Consider the following 26,990-nt stretch of genomic DNA (forward strand, 5'->3'; position numbering starts at 1 on the left):
ACTAATAGATTACATGGTAAAAAATTTTGGATAACTTTATGACTTCTTAATTTATAATTTTTTATAATTTTTAGTAATTACAATATGAAATGGATTTACCATATATCTCCAATTTTGAGCCCAATTAATAAAAGAACTCCATTGTTGAGATATTATGTATAACTAATCTGTCGATGTACAAATAATGTGTCAATTTGAAGTAATCCAAACTAACCTATTTTGGATTCATTGAGAAAATTTATTTTTTGTTTGAAATTTATGAAATCAGATAAACGAGAAATAATGAAGTATCAATAAAAGTAAAAAATGAAAACAGTTTTTTTATTCTATCGAGAGAATAATCTACTTACAAAAGTTGGATTTTAGAATAGGATAAACTATGTCAAAGCCCTAAGATAAGATAAATAAACAGATAAGATAAATAAACGGACACCCTAATAAATGAAACTAATGAACCTTCAAATTGACTTTTGAACTCATTTTTTTTTATCAATTTGAGTGTTGACTAAAAAACTTATTTGATTGAATTGACTTGTTCAATATCGACGATTGAATATAAATAGGCTATTATTAGTTCGAGTAAGCCGCTATGGTGAAATCGGTAGACACGCTGCTCTTAGGAAGCAGTGCTAGAGCATCTCGGTTCGAGTCCGAGTAGCGGCATGACATATTCTAAAAGATATCCAATAGATCCTATAATAAAAATAAATTAAATTCCCGATTTCTAATTCTTAATTAATATTAATTTAGGGGATTCCCTCCCTTTTTTTTTTTTCATTTTTATGATATTTTCAACTTTAGAGCATATATTCACTCATATTTCCTTTTCAATTGTTTCAATTGTAATTATAATTCATTTGATAACCTTATTGGGCAATGAAATCATAAAACCATATGATTCGTCAGAAAAGGGGATGATAGTTACTTTTTTATGTCTAACAGGATTATTAATCACTGGTTGGATTTATTCGGGCCATTTCCCACTAAGTGATTTATATGAATCATTAATTTTTCTTTCATGGAGTTTCTCCCTTATTCATATAGTCCCTTATTTCAAAATAAGAAAAAGTTATTTAACCGAAATAACTGCCTCAAGTACTATTTTTACCCAGGGCAACAAAAAGTCTTCGTCGTATGTGGTCTTTTCAGAGTGTTTTATTGTTAAGTATAGTCATGATTTTTTCCATGAATCTGTCTATTCAGCAAATAAATAGCAGTTATGTCTATCAATATGTATGGTCTTGGATTATCAATAATGATTTTTCTTTAGAATTCGGATACTTGATCGACCCGCTTACTTCTATTATGTTAATATTAATCACTACTGTTGGAATTATGGTTCTTATTTATAGTGATAATTATATGTCTCATGACCACGGATATTTGAGATTTTTTGCTTATATGAGTTTTTTCAGTACTTCCATGTTGGGATTAGTTACTAGTTCAAATTTGATACAAATTTATATTTTTTGGGAATTAGTTGGAATATGTTCGTATCTATTAATAGGATTTTGGTTCACACGACCTGTTGCAGCAAAGGCTTGTCAAAAGGCGTTTGTAACTAATCGTGTTGGCGATTTTGGTTTATTATTAGGCATTTTAGGGTTTTATTGGATAACGGGGAGTTTCGAATTTCGTGATTTATTCCAAATCTTCAATAACTTGATTTCTAATAATGAGGTCAATTTTTTATTTGTTACTTTGTGTGCTATTCTATTATTTGCCGGTGCGATTGCAAAATCTGCACAATTTCCCCTTCATGTATGGTTACCTGATGCAATGGAAGGGCCAACTCCTATTTCGGCCCTTATACATGCTGCTACAATGGTAGCAGCGGGAATTTTTCTTGTAGCTCGACTTATGCCTCTTTTCATAGTTATACCCCACATAATGAATTTTATCTCTTTGATAGAGATAATAACAGTTTTTTTAGGAGCTACTTTAGCTCTTGCTCAAAAAGACATTAAGAGGGGTTTAGCTTATTCCACAATGTCTCAACTGGGTTATATGATGTTAGCTCTAGGTATGGGGTCTTATCGCAGTGCTTTATTTCATTTGATTACTCATGCTTATTCCAAAGCATTATTGTTTTTAGGATCGGGATCTGTTATTCATTCAATGGAAACTCTTGTTGGATATTGTCCAAAAAAAAGTCAGAATATGGTGCTTATGGGAGGTTTAACAAAACATCTACCAATTACTAAAAATTCTTTTTATTAGGTACACTTTCTCTTTGCGGTATTCCACCCCTTGCTTGTTTTTGGTCCAAAGATGAAATTCTTAATGATAGTTGGTTGTATTCACCTATTTTTGGAATAATAGCTTGGTCTACGGCGGGATTAACCGCATTTTATATGTGTCGGATCTATTTACTTACTTTTGAAGGACATTTAAACGTTCATTTTCAAAATTATAGTGGAAAAAGGAATACCCCCTTCTATTCAATATCTCTATGGGGTAAAGAAGGTTCGAAAATAAGTAACAAAAACTTTAGTTTGGTAACTTTATTAAAAATGAAGAAGAATCCACGTCCTTCTTTTTTTTCAAATAATAAAGTATATAAAATTGATGAGAACGTAACAAATATGATACAACCCTTTCTTTCTATTCCGCATTTTGGCAATACCAAGACGTATTCGTATCCTTATGAATCGGATAATACTATGTTATTCCCAATACTTATATTGATTCTATTTACTTTGTTCGTTGGATTCTTAGGAATTCCTTTCAATCAAGACGTTGATATATTATCCAAATGGTTAAACCCGTCTATAAATCTTTTACATCAAAATTCAAATAATTCGATAGATTGGTATGAATTTAGTAAAGATGCATTTTTTTCAGTCAGTATAGCCTCTTTCAGAATATTTATAGCCTTTTTTTTATATAAACCTGTTTATTCATCTTTTCAAAATTTGGAGTTCCTTAATACATTTGTTAAAATGGGTCCTAATAGAATTTTTTATGACAAAATAAAAAATTCTATATATGATTGGTCATATAATCGGGGTTACATAGATGCCTTTTATGGAAGATTCTTAACTGCGGGGATTAGAAAATTGGCCAACTTTGCTCATTTTTTTGATAGACGAATAATTGATGCAATTCCAAATGGAGTTGGTCTTATGAGTTTCTTTGGAGCAGAGGTTATTAAATCGGTAGGGGGTGGGCGTATTTCTTCTTATCTGTTCTTTTATTTTTCTTATGTAGCAATTTTTTTTATTAATTTACTATTTTTTCAATGTTTGAATCTTGTTGACTAATCTCGCTAACATTGAACTTGGTAAAATGAAATGATTGAATAATTGAAAAATGAGATTATTCAGGAATACACATTGAATGTTGAGATTACACATTGAATTTCTGTTAGTAGATCCATAATCAAAGAAGTGTTTGTGAGTATTGCAGAAGAAATGAAACAAAGGATACGGTAGAGCTAGGACAGTTATTGTATGAGGTCTACCCAGTGCTAGATGCAGAGGCGCATAATAGATCGATATGAACATTATGAGTTGTCCCGTAATAAAACCAGTTGTTGCTGATACCTTCTTCTCGGATCAATTATGGTTTTTTTTTTTTTATTACCAAAGTAGTGTATTTTAAAAAGATATATACCAAACTGGTGTGGTTTTAAAAATATTTATCATTTAGGTTAAATTTTATACCAAATCAAAATTAGAAGGAAAAATAAAAAAAAGAAGGAAAATTGAATTATCAGGGTAATTACTTTTCGTTTTGTTCACGTTTGAGTATTTTTTTAACATATCCAGATAACGAACTTGTTGTATATGTTCACATATGACATCATGATAGGCTTTAACTTGCTACACCCGGTCATAAGTGAACACTTCCAACAAGTTCGTTACCTAGATGTATACAAAAAAAACGAAGTTACCTATATGTGAACAAAACGAAAAGGTAATTACTTTGATAAGTAAATTTCTCAAGAACCAACCCCATAACTTTCTCTTTCTATTATTGAAGCGGTGTATCAGATCTGCACATTGGCGGTTCCGAACTGGTCTCGAAATGGTCCAGTCTTTTTTCTTTCAGACCGGTCCCGAACGGTATCAACCCGATCTTTTTTGGGACTTGTCTCGATCTTTTTTGGTTTGTCTCTTGGGCGTTCCGTGTGCCCTTTTCAGTTCAATTTTAGTTTTTTGGTTTTGGTTTCAAGTTTTTCTGTTAACGAATATGTAATTAATACCAAAATGATAGACTAAGATTTATTAAAAATGATACACTTAAGTTCAATAAAATACAAAAAGAAATAAGTTAGATAATGTGTGAATCATAATTGTTTAATTAACAAAAAAACGACTGCCAGTCTTTTCGTAGACCGATCTCAATCTGTCCAGTGTTGGTCTCGTAATTATCCGGTTTTTTTTTAAAACCAGGTCTATACTTGGTCTTTTGCGGTTTGTTTTACCTTTTTGGGCCAAAACAAATCTTTTTGTGCATAAGTACGTAAAAAAAAGTACATGAGATTGTGTATAGTTGGGCTTCAATTTAGGCCTGAAAGTTAGTCATTGGGCCCAAATCAATCGCTATTAACAGAATCCAATCAATCCATACCATGATACCAATACTCTCTTCTCATTTTGGCGCGAAATAAGCATCGTTCTCTGTCAGCGTCGGTCGTCGGAGTCACTTCCTTTCCCGCTGATGTCCAATTTACTGGAACTAACCCGTCTATTTTCGAGACTCGCGTCCCAAATTGAAACCGGAAATGGCGATACCAACAACGCCGACCAATCAGATGATGTTTTAGTGGCAGCTCTGAATCAATCACTCAACTTGAGCGAACAATCAAGGGTTAGGGTTTTGGACACAGCGTTGTCTTTGATGTGTTTCACAGCCCCTCAGGTAAGTATCAATTGAAATGATTAGTTTTTAAAGCCGTTCTTTTAGTACTGTAATGTATATGATCTTGATTTGTGGTTATTTAGGTATTTGATTCGGTAATTGAGTATTCAGTGAATACAATCGTCTCGGTTTTATCTTCATTAATCGAATGTGAGGTCTTAAAATCAGATAAATCAGAGGTTTTGCGAATTGGTGGCTATATATCGGCCCATGACTGCGTGAGAGTGATGGAATCATGTGTCGATGTTCTGGGGAAATTAACTGAACATGGTGGGTTCATAAAGGTGGCTTTTAAGTATCTTTTATCAAAAGTTTTTGAAACTTTTCTGATTACCAATGTCAAACCAGACTTCAATATACGAATTTTTGCAGGAATGCTTTCTCGTTCATTACTGTATGCTGTTGTTCGAGTAGCTGTGATGAGGACTCAATTCCAATACACAATGCAACTTACACCAGTTTTCAATGTTCAATCAACTGAAGAGATGAGTCATGCATTGTCAAAATTGGTGTATTATATCCCAAAAACTATTCCTACTAACAATCAAGAATTACAACTGAGGTATGGCTTACCATAACAAAAAATATGTTATTTTACTTTCTTCTTCATATAACTTTTTCTTTTGCAGGTTGCTAATCTGGTATCTTGACCCTCAAACTCTTCTAGAAGATATATCACAACTATTGCAAGAAGCTATTGGGAGACCCTTTATTTGTCTGAATGATGAATTCTATGAGAAGCTAAAATGGCGATCTGTTATAATTTTCTTGGCACTTTCTCCATTGTTTTTCATTGAAACAAGATCTTTACTTCATACCTGGTTTCTGCACACGTAAGTTACTATTTTTAATCCGAGTTCTTGTATTAGTTGATATTTACTTTTGATTATTCATAACAGAGGTTTAGATTCTGTATTAGAGCTTCAAGTTGGATTGGCTTCAATGTTATTAGATCTACTCTCTAGACCAATCTATTGGGGATTATCTGCAGAAATCGGATCAAAGCTTCCATTTTCAAATGCATACTTTCTCTCCAACCACAATTTACTCAGAACATTCAATGAACCCTTGTCATATGATGGATTTCTTGAATTGGTTCATAAGATAAAAGATTCTACTCCTCAAACAAATACAATTTCAATGGTGGATCACAAATCTACATGGTCCATAGCAATGAACTTCCCAGATTGGTTTTATTTTGCTTCATTTCTACTCTCTGGAAGAAGTTTTGATTATCTACAACAGACATCATCTTGTTCAGCTGCAGCATCTTGGTATATTTCATGGATTCTAGATCCTGTAACTGAATCAGTTTCTGGTATTTTGGCTGAAAAATTGTCAAAATTGTCAAAACCCTTAGTTATTAATCTTTCAACTATTCGAATTTGGCTCAAGGAATTTCAAGATGTAAAAGCAATTGATATACAGAAGAATGCAATGTTTAGGAGGATCACATTTGGGATCTTAATTGGATCTTATTCTTCCATAACTGAAGATGGATTCGAATTGCTTCTTCATTATGTTACAACTGGTATAATTCTTCGGTCAACAGAAAGTCAACATACCAGATTAAAGGAAGCAGTTGCATGTGCTTGTAGTGTTTTCAACTTAACTGATATTGCAGAAAGAATTTCAGATTCTGTATGTGATGCTCGAGAAATTGCAGTTGAAATTATTTGCCAGATTAAACTAAGGGTTGTTAAATATCTGATCAAGTGTGTGAATAGTTTGCTCCAGTTTCAAATTGACCAAAATAACCTTCTTTTGTATAAGGATCTACACAGAAGAATGCTTCGATGGAGAAATCAAGGAAAAGATGTTTTCCATGGCTACAAAGACCTTGATGATGCTATCAACACAATCTCTAGTAAGTTACTTCATTCATGATTCTATTAACACAATCTCCATGTAAAATGTAAAACACTACTTTTCTTTTCTTTTTTTTTTATATATATAACAATTAAAATTAAAATGCCTTTTGGATTTTGGTCTAAAGCATATACAAACAAAATAAACCCTCTTACAAATTACAATACAACACTTTTTTAAATGGCCAACATGGCAGGCGATATGCCTTTACATTTCCAATTGCACATACCAACCAATTAATCGTTATTTTCATCTTTATATCTTCTTTACGTGTATTTAGTATTTACCAAGGAGTTGACTTTTTGACTTTTTCATTTTTTGACTTTTTGATACTAACTTCTTTTGACCAAAGTTATCCAATCTGGATTCCCTCCCAATTCCTCAAATACAACTAAAAAGTTACCCGTTGGTCTCAACCATGATCGTGGAACATGGTACCTGAAATCATTACATTTTAATAAATGAAAAGTAATAAATAATAATAGCAACAAAAAAATAAATATAATTTGAAAAAAAAATTCTCACCATCTTTGAGACGGATCTCCACAATATCGGTTGCATTTATTTTCATTATAAATTCCAGTGTAACTACATTTCCCACAATTACCACGTGCTTTATTTCCAGCCCAATGTCTCCCTATAGCCTCCCCATTGACCCACATTTGACCTTTTCCCATTCCATTCATATCTAAAGCCAATGGTTCGTTTCCATCTGGCGCATTGAATGTAGTCTAAAAGTAAAATTATAAAATACGTTACAATAAAATTGTTATTAATTATTATTTATGAATGAATGATATAACAAAATTACCTTGTACCAAGTAAGAGGCTGTTTTTGAGCCACTAAAGACCCTTGTAGCCACTCAACAGATGAACTCCCATCAAGCGTATGGAGACTTAAACTTTCACCCTTTAAACCAACCTACACATGAATAAATTAAACAAATTACATTATTATTATTATTATTATTTTTAAAATGTATTTTAAAATATTATATCGACATAAAACTCAACAAACAAACCTTGTAAGACCATTGTTGTTTTGTCAAGTCTCGTGTACCCTCGTTTAAACCTGTTAAACTAATTGGACCCAGGATCCCAACATTGTATGTCTCAAAATGTGTGCCCACATTCTGTAATAACAAATCGTTACAAGTTTTTAAATATAAATATATAATTGTTCCAAGTATTTTCTTTTTATATATATTTTATTTAAACTAACCGCAAGGCCCACAGAAACACTTAGCATGGAGATCTTGTTAGCACCCGCTCTTAACTTCACGTTACCATTAAATGTTAACTTTGGATTTTTCAGTGATCCCCAAACAGTTCCTATAGTTTGACCAAACAATCAAAAGTCAAACACATATATTTTTTTTGTTTAATAATTATTATACCCATAAAATATAATATATTCAATTATTTTATTTACCCGAGAGTTGATTGTTGATAAACACATGCAAAGCATGTCCTGCTGACATCACTGTAAGCACAGGGAACTGCCCGTTTTTTAAAAACTGTTCGTTTGGTGATATATACACTCTGGAAAATCAAATAATCAAATTTAATTTATAGATATTAAATATTAATACATAACTAGACTTCAAATTTTTTAATACTTACTCTGTAAGGTACCATAAGTAATCAGATTCATCTCTAGTAACATTTAGCTGTTCATACAACCCCTCCATTGATAAAGTATCACTGCTATCTGAAGATGGAGCTTCTTCATTGTACGATTGCCATGAAAACGATCCAACAGATGTCATCTTTCTCTGAGTGCTTGGAGCATTAACCTGGAAATTAATTTAAAAGTGAGAACTGTTTGGAGAAAAAAAGGGTAGAATGGTAATTTTATTATTATTATTATTACCTTTGCGGTGTTGAAAACTTCCTTCTTGCAGTCTTGGAGGATGCTAATGGACCAAGGAGGGAGGTCATATTGGGAATTTCCAAATGTCATTTTTGCTGAAAATTGTGGGTCGTAGTTTGAGAGGAATGCAGCACAATCTCCATTTTTCGGTAGAAATACATGTATCTGTGGTTGATAATTAATTAGTATAAGTTAGAAAAAAAAATATATATATGGTTGTTTTTGAGAAATGACGAAACTAACCTCTTGATTCTTTCCAGGATAGGTAACAGTAGGATAAGACGAAACTAAAACCGGCTCAACTAATTTTATGGCTGTGTGTAAATCCCTTAAATGCCCCCATTTTGGTTCGTTTAGTAAACCTAAAACATCACATCAGTAAACCATCAACATGAATAAAGACGATTAATGCAAAAATTAAAGATTATAAAAAAAAAAAAAATTAATGATTTGATTGTGTACCATATTCATCGATAGGCGCATCATAATCATAACTTGTTGTGATAAACAGACCCCCTGCTGTCCTCCCAAAATTTGTCCCCCCATGATACTAAACAACCATTCATATAAATCTAATTAGTCAACAAACAAACCCTACTAAAATAATGGACAGGGGCAAATATGTAAAAAAACAAATCATACCATATAATAGTTAACAAAAGAACCATTATTTTGTATGAATCTCAAAACTGAATAAGCAATATCTTCAACAGGTCTGGTAGGAATCGCACCACCAAATTCCGTGAACCTTGAATAAAAAAATTACAAAATAATTATATCATGACACAGATATTAAATATTATGTAAGCGAAGTGTGAAATTTAAAAAAAATTAGGGATAAGATTTACATGACTTACCAGCCAGTCCAAAGCTCTGTAAACATTTTAGGTTTGTATGGCTTGTTAGGAGTGAATTTTTCACAGTAGAAACCATTACACGTGTCAATCTGTCACGAGTCATGTAATCAACATGTATGTTAGAATTTAAAAAAGAAAAAAAGAAAAGAGTATTAGGTTGAGTTGTACGATGTGTATTATGAGTTGTACTACCATTGGATCAGGGGCGTCTTCTTGTTTACACATGATCCAAGGGACACCGGTTTTAAGACCATCTGCCATTTGTGCTGCCCATTTTGTGTAAGCTTTTCCAGGGGCACCAATGTCCCATTCGACAGGTCCATACTCATTTTCTATCTATAAAACCAAACAATCATTTTTTAAATTCAAATTCAAATTCAGATCAATTCTAGCTTACCTAAAACCATATGTATATTTATATTAAATAAAGTCAACAAAAGTCAAACAAGGTCAAAACCTGAGACAAGATAATTGGACCTCCTTGAGGCTCAAACAACTCCTCTGACTTCATCATGCTGACTATTTTCTCTGTAAATCTTTGCATCGCACTCTTTTTTTTTTACATCATACAAAACAAGGAACCAAATTAGAAGAAAGGGTATTTTAGTAATTATAATCAACTTCAAAAAATTTAAAAAATTCTAACCTTGAAAGGTCCGTTGTCTGTTCTGAAAGACATACCCGGTACATACTTTAGCCAAACAGGAAATCCCCTGAATCCAATATATAATATAAAAAAGCATATAAATACAAAGACAATGCTATTTCTTTTTCTTTTTTTGTATTTTTAGATGATGAAAAGTTGTAACTTTAATTGCTATTATAAAAGATTAAAAGCATGTATAGTGATTACCCGAAATTCCACTCAGCACAAACGTAAGGGCCAATGCGTAAATTAACATAGAGACCCGCTTCTTGTACGGTTTTTATGAACTTAACTAAATCATATCTTCCTTCAAAATTATACTGGAAACAAGAAAATTCATTAATTTTTGAATAATAATAATAATAATAATAATAATAATAATAATAATAATAATAATTTTGTAATCAATTTTATACCTTTCCAGGAGATGGTTCATGCCCATTCCAAAATACATAAGTTTGAATCACATCTAAGCCTCCATCCTTTGCCTTTTTTATAAGATCAGGCCACATCTACATATCCACATACACAACAAATTTAAAAATTAGGACCAAAATATTTCAAATTATGTCACATGAGAAACATATGATTCTGATTTAAAAAAAAAATACCCAGAAAAATCAAGAATCAGAAACCCTCGTAAATCTTTAAAACCCAGTGAGAGCATTGAGGAATCAAGAAGAAAAACCAGAAAACAATCTGTAAATAAATATACCTGAGGGGTGCTTCGTGGGTAATGAATTGAACCCGACATGAGGATTCGTCGTCTGCCATTGATGATGATTGCTTTATCATCGTAGGAAACAGCTCCATTAATGGAGGAACAAACGCATGAAAAAACAACCAGTAACACCAGAAGAATCTTGATTCTGGGAATTTTCGGCATTCTTGATTTGAATACCCACTTTGAGTTTTACACACTTTGTCTTCTTTGAAAGATTCAGAAAAAAGGAACTTAGGTTTATTTTTGATGCTTTTGATGGTGAAGTATTAATGGGTTTTTGTATAAGGGGAGGTGGGGAATGGGGGGATGTTGATATGAATATGAAATATGAATTCAAGAAGACGAGCAACTTCTTATAAAGATTCAAATGGGTCCCATTCTTGTAGTAAAAGTGGCTCCACCATAACCAACAACACAGAATTTGGTATTCTCCAATACATTTCTTTCTGATATTGGTTTTTAAATTCCCAAAATAATACTATTTATTTTGTGTTATCACTTATCTAGAAAAGCACACTATTTATTTCCCTAACTTTTACGTTATAATATATATATATATATTTTTTTGATATTACACGACTCTAGTTTTTGTTGATAGAGTAATTTGGTTCATGTAAGTTTAGGGTTTATCGACAAAAGTAAAATATTTTACTAATGTTTTATGTTTTACATAAAATGGTAAGTATAGTTTTTTTTTTCAGTGATTAATAGGTTTGTTATATTGATTAGTAAAATCATAAAAGAATATTTGCATTTTTGTAAGGAATTGAATAATTTATTTGTTATTAACAATCTGGATTCGTATGGTCTTTTAATCATTACAAAAAGTTAAATAAAAAAGTTAACATTAAAAAACCAAACATATTTATAAATTATAGGAGTATTAGAAAAAGGATAAGTTTATATAAAAGGCTTAGGAGTATTTTCTTCGTAAATTGTTGAAGCAACCTAATCAGTTTTGCATTTAATGAAAGTTGCTTCTTCAAGCAAAATTATATGTGGACCCTTATACTAGAGATAATTGTACTAAACCGTCTTCGGATATGGTCAAGAATGTCACACATCCAAAATGGTATTATGAATAATGTAAATATCAAATCAGGTATTATTCCATGTTAATGTCTTGTAAAAGAAAATTATAAATCGTACCAAAGATCATGTAAATTTGTCACAAAGCTTACGTGGAAGGTCAATCATAGAACATTCTAACAATATTTTTAGATTTGTCATGGTTTGAACCTCGTACCACATGTGTGGAATTCCGCTTCTCGACTATTAGACTTCATCATGGAGACTTAAAATGCCAAGTATTCTAGAAATCTCATGTTTAACTTTTTAAGGATCGTCTTAAATGCCACCTAGAACATCGTCATCGTCTTGTGGCCTATTTTCCATATTGACAGTCATTTTTAAATCGAGACTTTTCCTCATCAATTTTATACACCTTAAGTCGAAGTCTGCAATTTTCTAGGGTCCGGAGGCTTTCTAACAACTCATAATCCTCCCCAAACATCATTGTTGAAGATCAAAAGTCGTTTCCATTACGTTTGAAGCCTTTTGTCCATACGTGCATCAAGCTTGCAAAGAATCATCATCACCAACAACATGAATCCTTTTACCCACACCATGTCGAGACATTGTAATTGGTTTATGTTTGTTAATTAATTAATGATAACGTATCCTTTGGGACGCGCCCAAGGAACGGAAAAAAAAAGAATGTACTAATGTGCCTTAGCGGTAGTTGGGTCGCCAAGTTGCCAGTATGCTTGACATATCCTTATCTAGCGCCCAAACGTTAGGCGGGTATGCTCTAATTATCCAGTTAGGCCGCCTTGCGATAAAAAGGCAATGCCTTCGGGAGACAGAAGAGTAATGCTCATAACATTATCACATAAGCCTATCACAAGTTTTGGTGAATAAAGGAACACAGTCCTCCAATCAACATCACCGCCCTGACCCGGCTGGAACCGGTCCAAACCGGACCCGGCCCGGGAACCGAAGTCGGCCGAAATTAAGAATCGAACCGGACCGCAAGTTCTACCGATTTTTACCGTGCCTTCAATGTTGGAACCGATCCTCAAGAAATAGCAACAGTCGGTTTTGGTTTTTGTTGGTTCTACCGGTTCTCAGTTCCAAAAATCCACAAGAATATCGTCTTGGTCCCGTCCCGATCGGTTCTATCCGGTTCCGGTTCCGGTTCCGATACCGGTTACGGCCGGTTCCCCGATCCAAATGCTCATCCCTACCCTTGTCTCACCACAAGACCGGTACCAAAGCCTTGCTATATAAAGTCTCCTCACAGAAATTGTTAAAGGGATGACATTCCCCATCTCTATAATTTTCTCCTCTTGAAACTAACTAGATCGTTGGTGCGTTTTCCTAGGACCCTCTCTCGGAAGAACGGTTGATAAACTCTTCTTCTTTCTTGTGTGATAACAGATCACCTATACACCTACTGTCTCTAGAACACCTCCCAGAGATCACATATCACATCAATTGATATCTTCCTTTACATGTTCTTTTTAATTAAATCGTCTTTCTAGGTGTAAGTAGAATCTAAAGCGAACTCGATCATGCCTAATCATCTGTATCGGTGTGTAGGACATGAGGTGTAGAAAGCTTGGCTAAAACACATATGGCGTAAGTAATTGATATAGTCATGTCTATATAGGTTGAACAAACATTAAATCCTAGTAATTACATGTGTTAATACTCATGTGTCTTCTATTTAATTAATGTTTCCAATTCATTTGGTCGTTTTTTGGTCTGGTAATCACTTAGAGAAATTATTTGTTAAGCATAAGCTCCTCTTGTTCACCTTTAGTTACTGCTTGCTAAAATAATAGATTCAAGGTTTATTTTTAATGCATCTATAATTGCAATCAACATATTAAATTAAAGGTACCACGAAGAAAAACACAAATGTACACACATCGTCCCATTTAGGTTCGAACAAAACCAAAATTTGTGTTAAAAGTGGACATATTTTCTTTCTAAACTAACCCATTTTTCCAATATATATTATGTTAGTGACACACGTCGTCTAGACATAGTTATGTTTGTCTCTACGTAGTTTTATATGTAGAATCTTAATATAGTTGTAAAGCAAGTTTCGAAACTAATAGTAAATTAGTTTAATTCGTTCGTAGACATAACCCACTTACCAAAAGACCCATTTTAATCTTTTTTTTTTCAACCTAATTAGTTTAAAATTCTCTATACTAATAAAAGAGTAGTTCTTTTGCCATGTGTCACCATGTTAGGCATTGTAATAAATATTATGACACTTGTCAATCTATTGGCACTTGTAATTAATATCATGACATTTATCAATCTATTAATTCTCCATTTCAAATTTCAAAATTTAAATCACATTTTAATTACATTAAATTAATAATATTAGAATAAAAATAAAATAAAATTTATACAAATTATAAGATGATATATTTTACGTATTTATTTGAATCAACGATTATATATATATATAAAACTAAAAAAATATCTTTTAATTAATAAGTTATTTAAAATTATTAATTAATAATTTTAAGTTTTTACTTAGAAAGTTTAATTAATTTTCTAACCGTGGTTCCCACGGGTTATAAACTAGTAATTGAATAAAATATGAAGTTTGACTTTGGTTTTTATCCTCTACAAGTTTTTGTTAATTCTAATTAAATGTCACTAATGAATTTTGATAGAGCTAAATGAAGTTATTCGTTGATATTTATATTTATTCTTATCAAATGACCTCTTATCGAAACAAACTTTTATTTATCTTTTTTTATTTTTTATTTTTTTTTTATTTTTATTTTTTATTTTTATCTAAAGATTAAGAGTTGTATCGACAAAATAAATCAGTGAATATAGTTTAAATTTGGAAATTTTGATAATAAAATTTAGGAAACTAAAATTTCCTTATAATTGATCCTTCTAAGTTCTACCTATTTAACGATTGACATATGGAACGCATTACTTTTTTTTTCCTCATCTCATCATTTTATTTTGACAATTGTCGTGATCTAGTGAGTAGAAAGATAAGTATGAATATATTGAACCTCTTTAACTTTACTAAGGCCATTCAATATGGTTATTGATGCTACATGGCTTTTTATGGGGCCAAAGTTGAGACAAAATGAGGATAAATCTTCACACTTGTAAAATAAATGAAACATTGACCAGGAGTACCTAGGGTTGCCTAGACAATACCCTCCAATGCCAAAGTTAGAACTTGATGTCATAATGCATAACATTTAGGGCGTATTGTTGATTATGTTTTTTTTTTCTTACCTCTTTGCCGAAGAGGGAGGGGTATTTATGCTTTAAAGAATGACCTTTGGTTATATGTTGTTTCTGGATAACAACATTGCTTTCCGGTACCTATTGTTTTTATAGAATAATATTTGTCGGGTCATTTTTCCCGATTCTCAGGATATTGCTTTTGTACCGGGAGATTATTTTATTACCGTACATGTTGTCGGACAATTTATAGCTGAAATAGAAGTATATTTCGCCCAAGGCCTCTTTAGCCGACCGTGGAAGGCGCAAACAGGTTGATATCATACCCCGGTAAACAGGCATAAACAGTTATTCTTGGGCTTCAATAATTGAGTTTAAATGTGCTCAATGCCCCGAAGAGTACTGAAACCTTTGGGGTGTTTAGGATGTTTGATAACAAAGTAGACAATCAACTAGGGAAACAAATTAAGATCCTACGATCCGACGAGGTGGAGAATATCTTAGTCAAGAATTCTATAATCATATGAGGGATTATGAAATTGTTTCATAGATGACCCCTCTTAAAACACAACGTATTGGTGTGTCTGAGAGGAGGAATCAGAGATTGTTTGATATGATATGATCAATGATGAGTCATGTTATGCTTCTGATTAGTTTCTGGTGCTACGCATTAGAGACAATTGCTATGGTCATAAACCTTATACCAACTAAGAAGGTTTCCAGAACACCTTGTGAAATGTAGCGGTGGGAAGCTCCCTTACTAGTACATTTATAACTCTAGGTTGTGAGTGTTACGTTAGTCAAGCACTCGACAATATGGAACCCAAATCAGAAAGGTGTTACTTTGTTGGATATCATGTTGGGTCTTTTGGGTATTTGTTTTACAAACCTTTAGAGAAAAAAGTATTTGTTGCCCGAAGGGTAGTCTTTTCGAGAGAGGGAACTAATTTCCAAATAGGGTGGTGGGAGACATATTGATCTTGAAGAAATTCAAGAGTCAACCAACAAAGAACCTAAAGTTGGCACTAGCTCTCAATTAGAGGTTGAAAGACCTACCGAGCTCAACAAAGTTTTGTTGAGGCATCTGACATACCTTCACCTCCTCTCTGAAAATTTGATAGAGTATGTCCTGCACCTAAGTTTTATAAGTTTCATATTAATAAGGTTGGTAAGTCAATGGTACATTGTGATGATCCTACCAACTATCAAGAAGCTATGGCAAACCCCAACACTACTAAATGGGAGGATGCTATCGAGAGGGAGATTCGGTCCATGTATGATAACCAATTTTGGAAGTTGGATGAGCCTACTAACTATCCGTTGTATTTTTATTTTATTAAGAAGATAAATCGGAAAAGAAGACAAAATAATTAGTTTTTCATCCTTTTATTTCAAAGATGGTGTAATTTACGAGGATGATGCAACATCTCCTACTATTAGTTTTACTTCTATGGAATAAATTGTAGGTTTAGTTGAATTAGGAAAGTGGTGTGTTGATGCCTTGAATTACATTTATAAACATTCATACATGTTCATTTATCAACATATGCATATTGTGTAAAATTAATCCAACTGACCTTCATTCACAAGTGAACATGCAATTTTATGAGTTTTTTTTCCTTTTCTTTTAAATGTTCATTCATGAACATAAACATATTTTGTTGGATTAGGTGTCTAAGCCAATAACTACATTAATATAATCTTGAATTATTAGCAAAGTCCTTTTGGGTTGCCCTCAAACCTAGTAATTGAATAGGATGACTTTTAGAGAGATAAAGATTAATTTATTGATTTATTATATGATTAATAAATAGCAATAAATGAATTTATTAATATGTTATGGAAATAATATATTAATTAGAAATAGTTATATTTAATTAATAATTAATCAGAAATTAATTAGATTAAATTTGGGATTAATTGTATTAATTGAAAGTGCAATGGTTAAAGTGCAATTGTTCAATAGTTGAACAAGAAAGAGTCCAAAACCTTCCTTGGAAGGAGGTGGATGAATTCTAGGGTATTCCAGGATATCTGGAATATTCCTTACAGATAAATAGGAAGTTAGATAATTACCAATTTGAATAAATGTTATTTTATTCATTTAAGGTTATCTAGGGTTTTTAAGTTGCACAATAAAAAGACCCATTGAGCTAAAATTTCCGGCCACTACTCCTACTCTAGAGATAGCCGAGAATCTCATATCTCCTCTCATCTCTAAAAAGCTTATTGTTGCTAGTGTTGGGTGTGAACCATCAGAGGCACACCATCTGTGGTGCTAGCTTCTAAGTTATTGAAGAAAAGATTATTGATTGTTTACTACAACAATAAAAAATGCATGGCTTTTCATCTAAAATTTTCGAAGTTACCTAGGGTTAGTGGGCTTTTGTTGTTCAATAGAATGTTACATTAAGTGTTAAGGATTTATTCGTGTTTATGTATATAAACTCATTAGTGGTATCAGAGCATATGGTTGTCTAACAATTGAATGTACTTTGCTTGAACTTGAACAAAACCCGAAGGAGAAAACAGAAATGTCATTCTATTGCGTCAACACGACATGGTGCTCTTTATCCAAGGTGTGGTGATCTGCGAATCCATGTCTTTTTCCGTTCAACCACGATGTGGCAACTATCTTCCCCGACGTGGTGGATCCTCAGGTCAGCTAAAATCGTTTTTGGCTTAATTCATAAATTAATTTTGGGATAATTATTTAGATAATGTTTTAGTTATATATATAAAAAACTAAGTAATTATCTTAATAATCAGATATCTTTATCTTGAATGTGTGAATCATCCTTATGTTTTAATTACATTTAATTATTTGATTAATTAAAAGATAAAGATCAAAAACATAATTGGTTTATTTTAAATTAAATTAATTTCGAAAATTTAATTTAAACCTAGTATTTTGAAAAGTTTTTAAAATACACCTTATATATATATATATATATATATATATATATATATATATATATATATACTTGGTGTGAGACCCATATGTTATACGAATTTGATAAAACAAAAAATTAAATATGCAAGTTTAAACAAAATTTTATTTAAATTTGAAATTTTAGATTTGAAATTTGAATTTAAAAGGAAACATATTAAATACTATATGAGTACTAATATTGTAATTAATTAGTTATTTTCAATTAAGTCAATTATTAATTGAGGTGTAAGTATGATGTTTTAATTAAGAAAAAAAAATGAGAAAATGACAAATGGAAAAAACAATTATTCAAAAATACCAAAAAATGACATGTGTCCAAGTTAATGAGAGAGTGACATGTGGCAAAATTATTTTCATTTATTATGGAGGATATATATATATATATATATATATATATATATATAATATTAAAATTTAATTACTATATGTATAAGATTAAGTCAGTCGGATCTCTAGTATGCCTCATTCACGAAGCCGAACTATAAGGGGAGTTTATGGAAGTGGTCTATAAAATGACCGCCATTAGGTATCCATTCTTAACCATCGCTCTCTTATTTGGTGGAGGGTCGTTAGCAGAACGGTTCTGATAGGACATTAACTTCATTAAAAGTGAAATGCTATTAAAGTAACTAAAACTTCTTTTATAAAAAAATCTCACTCTTAGTTACTTTAGGAAAATGTGAAAAGTATGCTAATCCATAAAATTGCACATTATACTTTATAGTATTTAGTGGAACGTGTGTGGTTAACTTGCACACTAATAGCGACTATAAAGAGTAATAATGGGCATCTCGAAAATTATCATTGATTAATGGAGTGTGTGTAGTAAACCGACACATTAAAATGATATGATAAATGACATCGAGAGTTGCCAAGCATATTTGTATGGTTATTCACAAATAGTAGAACATAATATGAGATTAAACATGTCATTGATAGACTTAATGAATCTCAAAAGATATAAGAATTTCATTGTTTGAAATTGTGACATCCCCAAATTCACGATGATTTAAAAAAAATTATTTATGCTTATTTGAAAATCAAAGTATTCATTTTAAAGAATACTATTGCAGAATTTTTTCCCAGAAAACCTGATAAATATATTATCAAAGCATTTCCGAAGAAATATATTTTGTTTATATAAAAACTTTGGGATGTCATCGTCAATACAGAAACATAAGCATAAACAGACCTTATATTCATTTACATTATTGATTTACATCTCATTTAATCTCTGAGTGTAATGTAGCTTCATATTGACACCTGTGATACAAATAACTGAGTGGGTCAGGTTGGGAAACCTGGTGAGTACATAGGGTTTTCAACCCACAATAATATAATTATTATGTTTAATCATCAACCAATCAACTCAATTACCCATCCCCATTATCTTCTTTATTCTTAAGGATCTACCATACAAATCATCTATCCTTCATTCATTCATTCCTAAGGATCTTCCTAAGGAATAAGCATGAAGTTCATCGCTACCAAAGTTTATATAAAAAGCACTAAGTCCATAGCTGCCTATGTTATCTGTTAGGTATTAAGTCCATAGTTGCCAATGTTATCTATCAGGCATTAAGTCCATAACTGCCAATATTCATCAATAGGGCACTAAATCCATAGTTACCAATGTTCATTTGTAAGGCACTAAGTCCATAGTTGTCGGAGTTTGTCTATTTCGCACTAAGTCCATAGCTGTCAGGGTTTATCTTTCAGTGTTAAACAATACTTTTCAACCACTATGTACAGACGGGGGCCAGGCATGAAACACCGGAGGGCAGGACCATTTTGGCATTATAACACTTCTGACATCCAATAACCCTGTGCGACCCTTCAAACCAGATTCCCCGTACCGCGAGTAGTTAAAAGATATTATAATAACACTTTGTATATTATATTTTATAATATATTTATTGTTTATAATTTTATAATAACGACAATAAACTTAAACATAAGGTATACTTAAAGTAGGGTAAACATATCTCACTTACCGGGGGTTTGGCTAGGAACCGGGTTCTGCGGGAGCAGAACTTCCGAGCTAAAAAGCTCTTTTTCTCACAGCCTTCTGGCGCCCTGGGGGCTTTCCTCTAGCACTTAGAAGTTACTAGAGGTTGGGGGAGGTTTAGAGAGAAGTTAGAGAGAGAGGGGGAGAGACAAGGGTTGAGGTGTGAGGAAAATGAGTGAGCCTCGCATGGTATTTATTGGTTGACAAATGGCTCAACTCGGCGAGTTCTAAGCCTCCAACTCGTCGAGTTGGGTGCCATGTGTCACCATCTGGTGGCAATGTGTGGGGAGGAAGCAATGGCTCAGATCGTGCCACATCACCCATTTCACCTCAGCCCATTATGACTTCTAAAGTCAATAACTTTCGCATACAAACTCCGTTTTCGACGTTCTTTATATCCACGCGTAGGTATTGACAAGATCTACAACTCTCCTTTTGACTCCATTGGCTAATTCTCGACCGATTTTAAATTTAATAGTATGAGAAGATTACACTATTTACCGGCCGTGTAACATTCATAACTTCTACATACGAACTTCGTTTTTTACTGTCTTTTTATCATTAAGCTCTTATTAATGACATATTCAATTATCATTTAGGTTGTGTCAGCTAAAAATTGATCGATCTAAAATTCGAATTCCGAGTTGCATACTGTTATGCCAAAGCTTAGAAAAATCATAACTTCCTCATACGAAGTCAGATTTGGACGTTCTTTTTATGCACGCTCTCGGTTTAACGTATACTACAACTTTCGTTTAGATCCCTTAGGCTAAAATGTAATTTATCAAAAATTCACTTTGTCACAACTAGCAAATTAGGGTTGAGATTGTGATTCTTGTACGAAACAATTTCTTCCATATAACCTTGTAACATCCAATTAGTGAAATTCAAACTACAATGTTATTTAAGTTTATACATACGTACATTACAAATCATGCTGAAACAACCTCGTACAAGCCCAAAAACTTGATCCAATAGCTAAGTCCAGTCCATTTTGGGTTTTGGTCCATGAATTCTCGGCCCAACACCCTATTGGGCCGAAAACCTTTCTTTGGGCCCTATTGGACCAGAAAACCTTTATTTGGGCCTTCATTGGGCCGATAACTCCTTTATTGGGCCTTATTGGGCCGAAAAACCTTCCTTAGGCCTTATTGGGACAAAAACTCTTACCTTTGGGCTTTAATGGACCGAAAACCCCTTTTGGGCCTTCCAATGGGCCGAAAACCTTTCTAATGTAGCAAATGAAACCCGAAAACCATTTGAGGAGCTCTTAAGGCCAAAAACCCTAAAGGGTTTCGACTAGAGCATGTATAAAAAAAAAGAGAAAAGAAATGGGGAAAATGGGGTTGCCACCTCATTTTTACTCAACATACAACCAAGCCATTAACCTTCATACTTCCATGAAAGTATCACATCAACTTTCCACAAAGTCAACTCTCTCTTCCCTCCTCTCTCTTACGCGTCGGCCGATCTTCCCCCTTCTACATAGACACTTCAAACATTTTTACCCATTTTGCTCTCAAGAGAAAAACTCCTCCCATATCTTTTCTCAAAATCTCAAGTTTCATCACCATCATCAAAATCGGTCAAAGGTATTCTTGGTAAGTTCTTATCAAACTCAAGTGTTTCCATACATGTATATGTTAAGATCATCCCATTTACACACACCATTTCCTATGTAGCTTCTTAGAACATCACCATTTCGAGTAACCCCCAAGATACATAAGTCTAGGCTCAACAACTTCTCCCTTCTTCCTCCTACCACACGAAATCAACCAAGGTGAGCTTCATACCCCACTATTTTCGTGTTTTTCATCCTTGGGGGGGGGGGGGGGGGGGGGGAATACAAGTCAAGTTTTGTTTAAATCTTTGGATATTTGCATGCACTTGTGTGTTTATGTAACTACTTGTGTTTGAAATGTTGATAAACTCATGTTAACACTCCATAAACTCGAGATTTACAAGCCGCATGATGGTAGAGTAAACTTATCCTTTGGATAATTTCATGTATCATGGTTAGGAGTTGAAGATGAAACAAGTTCTCAAATAAAAAAGGTGCTTAATGTATGTGAAAAATCAAAGAAAATGTTAATAACATATTTGTGTTATAAAAGTTTGTGGGGCCATGTATAAACACCCAAAATGGCGAAAATATGGGAGTTACACTAAAAAATGGTTAACTTTTGGACATATGCATTTTTAACACTTATACTTACACAAATATTTGGATGTAACAAATTTTAAGATATTATGTGTATTTTGTGGAAATCGTGACATGTTTGGGTCACAAAAAAAAATAGAATATGTTATTTTACAAAACTCTCAAACAAATTTTGGTGTGTTGAACAAACTACAAAACTTGTTTATTTTGTTAACAATGATTTTTCTAGTAAAATAGTCGTAATATGTTGTCATCATTTTAATGGTTAAAAAAAACTTAGAGTATTATGCTATTTACAATACATATATTACAAGCAGACAAGTCCATTAATGATTGTTTATATAAAGTGTTATAAATAATTTAACAAAAACGGCATACAAAACAAACTTATTACGACAGAAAAATCTTCGTGTCATAATTTGTCTGTCATAAAGCTTTTAAAAGTACAAGTATAAGCTATATGTCATAAAGTTGTAATACACGTGTCATAAAACTTCAGTCACGAATTTACACAAGTAATGTTATTTGCATTATTCAATAATGGGAGTTAAAGTTCGTGTAAATCTGTTAAGTTTCTTGTGAGACTTTCCTTTGCCATACCTACCTAGCGTACACTATAAGTCCTATAGTTATAACTAGAGTCTCCTGAAGGGAGAATGAGGTAATTGTGTATAGATCTATACTGGGTTCACACTCCCACACCTGAGTTGTTTGCCACAGCTAGACGGGGCCAGTCTAGGGTGACAAATATCGTACCGAAACTGACGCCTGAAGAACGTCATGATAGGCATAACAGTCATATTAAGCATGGTTGTAACAACTCACATAACAATGTTATTTTGGATTTATGAAATGATACACTTCACTGATTTTATAAAATATAAAATTACGCCTCAATTAATTTTTGTACATTACCATCACCACCCCAGTTTTAGGGTTTTAAGACTACAATTTTCATAATACATAAAATATGGGATTTTCTGGGAACACACACTCTTTTCAATTACAAACAAAAGAAAACAAAGGACATGCATGCAATTATTCACAGTTTTAGAACGAGACTTACAAACCACTTTTCATAGAAAATATCGGATTTTATGGAGTTTTACAAATTAGTACAAACAAAGATGTTACAAGGCTTTTCATACAAACATGTTTATGAACTCACCAAGATTCTATGTTGACGCTTTTCAAACGACTTGTATTCTCAGGGACTCAGTGAGTAGGTATTTGGGCCATGGATTTTGGATATTTGCTACCTTTTGGAACATCATATTTTATGTCGCTTTTGTGTAAATTTGTGAACAAATACAATTTGTAAACAATGTATGTTGGTATCTTTTAATGTATGATGTTTGGTTGCTATGTTTCATTCATATTCAATTGTTATGATACTATACAATGACGTCATCTGCCCCCAGACGTTTCCGCCATCCTGGTTCGGGGGTGTGATAGAATGGTATCAGAAAATTGTTTATAGTGAAGTAGTATATCTAACCATACAAGATATACAACTATAAATACAATGGGACTATAACACTCTGACTAAAAGTATACTTTAAAAATATAAATCTTTTACCAAAGTGTACATACATACATGCATATTAGAATAAAATAAGAAGAGTGACATTGTGACTAAACTTAGACATTTATGTAATCATATCTAGGGTAAATATAGCCTGATCAACTATATTTATTCGAGATACGACCAACATGTGTCTAGGAGTGGTCAAGGTAGATAAGAAATCTAAAAATTATCAGCTGTAAATCAAAAAGAGGGTCTAAGAACAAAACTAAAAGACATAAAATACTCTAGGGGTATTTTAACATTCAATCTATTTTCTCGTACTTATATATATTCTCGTGCAGACACTATGGCGAGCTTCCATCACCAAGGGGGCCCATACTTCCCCAATCAGGGAAATGAGGGATGGATTGAGGAGGATCCCGTGGAGGATTCGAAAGAGATCGAAGAGGAGGAGATAGATGAGGAGGTTGGCGATGAGGACGAAGAGGACGATGATTCGGACGCCGAGGACGAAGTTATCGACCCTCCCTACATGGCGAGGGTACCAGAGCATCGTGTGGGCCCCAATGGCCCTACGCCCCCTTGGGCCTACGACCTGGAGCGATAGGACAGGCACCAGGGACAACGCCCACCGTTTGGAATGGAGCGAAGGTTTTACGACCTTCACCATGGAGAGCCAACGGACCGAGCACTTCTTGTTATGGTCTAAAGGATCACCGACATTGGAGACCAGGTGCAGATAACAGCCCATCGGGTCGTGAAGGTTGCACTGGAGCCCACTACCACCCGAACTCGGGATCTTTAGAGAGATCACCACCCAAGGGAGCAGCTCATCGAGGATCTTTCCACTGCGCGGGCAGAGGTAAGGGAGTACCAGGAGCGACATGTTGCTTTGGTGGAGAGGGTGCGCATCGCCGAGCGCCGACTAGCCGAGCTTCAGGGCGCTTCTACCTCACCACAGGCACCACCAGGGATCACCGTGGTGCTACCCCTTTTCTTTATCTATGTATGTAGGATTGACCCTACGTTAAAGTGATTACGCTACTCACAGGGTCGTTATTCTGTCAGATTTATCCTCGATGTACTGTAGACCTTTTTAATACGGTTTCAATTATAAGTACAATCGAACCATCGTAACTGCTAAAAACAAAGGGTTTCCATAAACTCATCGTCGTTCCTACTTCATAGCAGGAAATGCCCAGAAGGTACATTCGCAAAAATAACACAACAACAACACCACCCCATCCGCCTCAACCAGAAATGGATTCTGATGCTTTCCAAGCGGCAGTCTCAGTTGCAGTTACTGCAGAACTGACACACATCAACAATGGCACAAACGGAGGAGGAAACGAAAATGGGACAGGGAGTTCCAATCACGGTGACAATCCAGGACATCAGAGAACATGCACATATAAGGATTTCACCAAAGGAAAGCCAAGACCATTTAATGGGAGCGGGGGGGGGGGGGGGGGTGATAACTCTCACCCGATGGTTTGAAAAGATCGAATCTGTCTTTGAAATCTATAGCTGTCCTGAAGAGAGTAAAGTGAAGTTCACAACTTGTACATTTTCCGACAGGGCCCTCTCATGGTGGAACGACCTTGTCAAGGCTCTAACTCTACCAGTAGAAAACTCCATGGCGTGGGGGGAACTCAAGAACCTGATGCTTGATGAGTATTGCCCCAGGGGTGAAGTGCAGAAGCTTAAACAAGAGCTATGGAATCTCATATAAAGGATTCTGACATTGAAGCTTACATTTCCAGGTTCAATGATCTGACGCTCTTGTGCCTGGGAATGATCACCTCTGAGAGCAAGAAAGTCAAACGATTCATCTGGGGAGTAACTCCCCCGATTCAGGGAAAAGTGATTGTTGCTAACCCTTCAACCTTCGACAGTGCCAAGCGCAAAATCTTTACGACCATGGAGAACCAAAGGGCACGAAGACTACTGTCACTGAGCCAAAGAAGGAGAATGATAACAAGAAGAACTGGGGAAAGAAGAGAAAAGGAAAACATACTCAAGAGTCGGGGAAGAAGAAACAAAATTGTAGCAATTCACGCGGCTACCACTCCTACTACATCAACAACAGCCACACTAGCACCTGCAAAGCCATATACAGGCCCTCTTCTAAAATGCGATAAATGTAATTCCCACCATAACGACACATGCCGAGACCTGCAGTGCACCAACTGTAACCGGAGAGGGCTCACCGCCCAGCATTACAGATCACCGCCACAACAAAACAACCAACCCAATAATGCTGGAGCAAGTCAAGCATGTTACGGGTGCGGGGAGACCGATCATTTCAAACGAAACTGTCCCAAGGCCAACAATTGGAGTGCAAGGGGAACAAGTAGAGTCCTAGCAATGGGACAAAGGGAGGCTGTGTAGGATCCAACGGTAGTCACCGGTACGTTCCTCCTCAACAACATCTATGCATGCATCTTATTTGATAGTGGGGCAGAGCAAAGTTTCGTGAGTCATAAATTTAAACACTTACTAAATCAAAGTCCCCAAAAGTTAAACAAAACCTTCACAGTGGAAATGGCTAATGGGAAAACAGAAACAACCAACGACGTATTCATATGATGCACGTTAACATTAAATAAACACTCATTTCAAATCAACTTAATGTCGGTTACTATTAGAAGCTTTGATGTGATCATCGGTATAGATTGGTTAAGCCTCCACCATGCCGATATTATGTGCTGCGAGAAGGCCATTCGCCTTCACCTACCTAACAATGAAAGCCTGGTTATATATGGCGATAAACCAGTACGATCCTCTCTCTCATCTCGTGCATCAAGGCACAAAAGTGCTTGCACAAAAAGAACCAAGCCTTTCTAGCCCACGTGGTGGATAAAAAGAAGGAAGAGAAGAGTATCAAGGACATCCCGGAGGTATGCGATTTTCCAGACGTGCTTCCTCAAGACCTCCCGAGAATACCCCCTGAACGACAGGTCGAATTTCGGATTGACCTGATACCCGAAGCCATGCCAATTGCCAAATCACCATATAGATTAGCCCTTGCAGAAATGCAAGAGCTCTCCAGCTAATTTAGCGAGTTACTAGACAAAGGGTTCATAAGAACAAGCTTCTCTCCTTGGGGAGCTTCGATTTTTTTTGTCAAAAAGAAAGATGGTTCCTTTTGCATGTGTATCGATTACCGTGAACTCAACAAGCTCACTGTCAAGAATCGATACCCTCTTCCTCGGATTAATGATCTATTTGACCAATTACAAGGAGCCAGTTACTTCACGAAAATAGAT

At 34.2% G+C, this 26,990-nt stretch overlaps 2 protein-coding genes across 3 annotated transcripts; one reads left to right on the forward strand and one right to left on the reverse strand.

Moving 5' to 3' along the window:
- The first annotated feature begins 4,593 nt into the window (after positions 1-4,593).
- Positions 4,594-6,841, forward strand: LOC145054675 (acyl-CoA synthetase family protein). 2 transcript variants are annotated; one of them, XM_079002911.1, is made up of 5 exons: positions 4,594-4,866; positions 4,950-5,136; positions 5,239-5,428; positions 5,496-5,699; positions 5,766-6,841. In XM_079002911.1, exons 1-5 carry the CDS (start codon positions 4,666-4,668, stop codon positions 6,751-6,753), a joined length of 1,770 nt encoding a protein of 589 aa, XP_078859037.1. In that variant the 5' UTR covers positions 4,594-4,665; the 3' UTR covers positions 6,754-6,841. The 2 variants fall into 2 exon arrangements, with proteins under 2 accessions (XP_078859037.1, XP_078859038.1); XM_079002912.1 differs by having other exon boundaries at positions 4,746-4,866; positions 5,035-5,136.
- On the reverse strand, positions 6,827-11,165 carry LOC145054674 (beta-galactosidase-like). The gene is made up of 18 exons (XM_079002910.1): positions 10,827-11,165; positions 10,528-10,623; positions 10,319-10,431; positions 10,112-10,178; positions 9,923-10,015; positions 9,658-9,801; positions 9,466-9,554; positions 9,251-9,356; positions 9,071-9,158; positions 8,852-8,970; positions 8,609-8,773; positions 8,359-8,531; positions 8,168-8,277; positions 7,958-8,067; positions 7,758-7,868; positions 7,547-7,657; positions 7,261-7,466; positions 6,827-7,173 (listed from the first exon to the last, which is right to left on the reverse strand). The coding sequence occupies exons 1-18, from the start codon at positions 10,995-10,997 to the stop codon at positions 7,068-7,070; spliced, it is 2,178 nt and encodes a 725-aa protein (XP_078859036.1). The 5' UTR covers positions 10,998-11,165; the 3' UTR covers positions 6,827-7,067.
- Between the last annotated feature and the right edge of the window lie 15,825 nt (positions 11,166-26,990).

Source organism: Lactuca serriola, chromosome 5, assembly GCF_051521515.1.
Source record: "Lactuca serriola cultivar US96UC23 chromosome 5, Lser_US96UC23_V15, whole genome shotgun sequence".
Taxonomy (NCBI): domain Eukaryota; kingdom Viridiplantae; phylum Streptophyta; class Magnoliopsida; order Asterales; family Asteraceae; genus Lactuca; species Lactuca serriola.

Excerpts from the sequence above, each read along its gene's own strand:
- LOC145054675 (XM_079002911.1), top strand. The coding sequence starts at position 4,666 with ATGTCCAATTTACTGGAACTAACCCGTCTATTTTCGAGACTCGCGTCC. Across the intron at positions 4,867-4,949 it reads TGTGTTTCACAGCCCCTCAG|GTATTTGATTCGGTAATTGA; the intron begins GTAAGTATCAAT and ends GTGGTTATTTAG. Across the intron at positions 5,429-5,495 it reads AATCAAGAATTACAACTGAG|GTTGCTAATCTGGTATCTTG; the intron begins GTATGGCTTACC and ends TTTCTTTTGCAG.
- LOC145054674 (XM_079002910.1), bottom strand. The coding sequence starts at position 10,997 with ATGCCGAAAATTCCCAGAATCAAGATTCTTCTGGTGTTACTGGTTGTT. Across the intron at positions 10,432-10,527 it reads ATGAACCATCTCCTGGAAAG|TATAATTTTGAAGGAAGATA; the intron begins GTATAAAATTGA and ends TCTTGTTTCCAG. Across the intron at positions 8,532-8,608 it reads AAGTTTTCAACACCGCAAAG|GTTAATGCTCCAAGCACTCA; the intron begins GTAATAATAATA and ends ATTAATTTCCAG.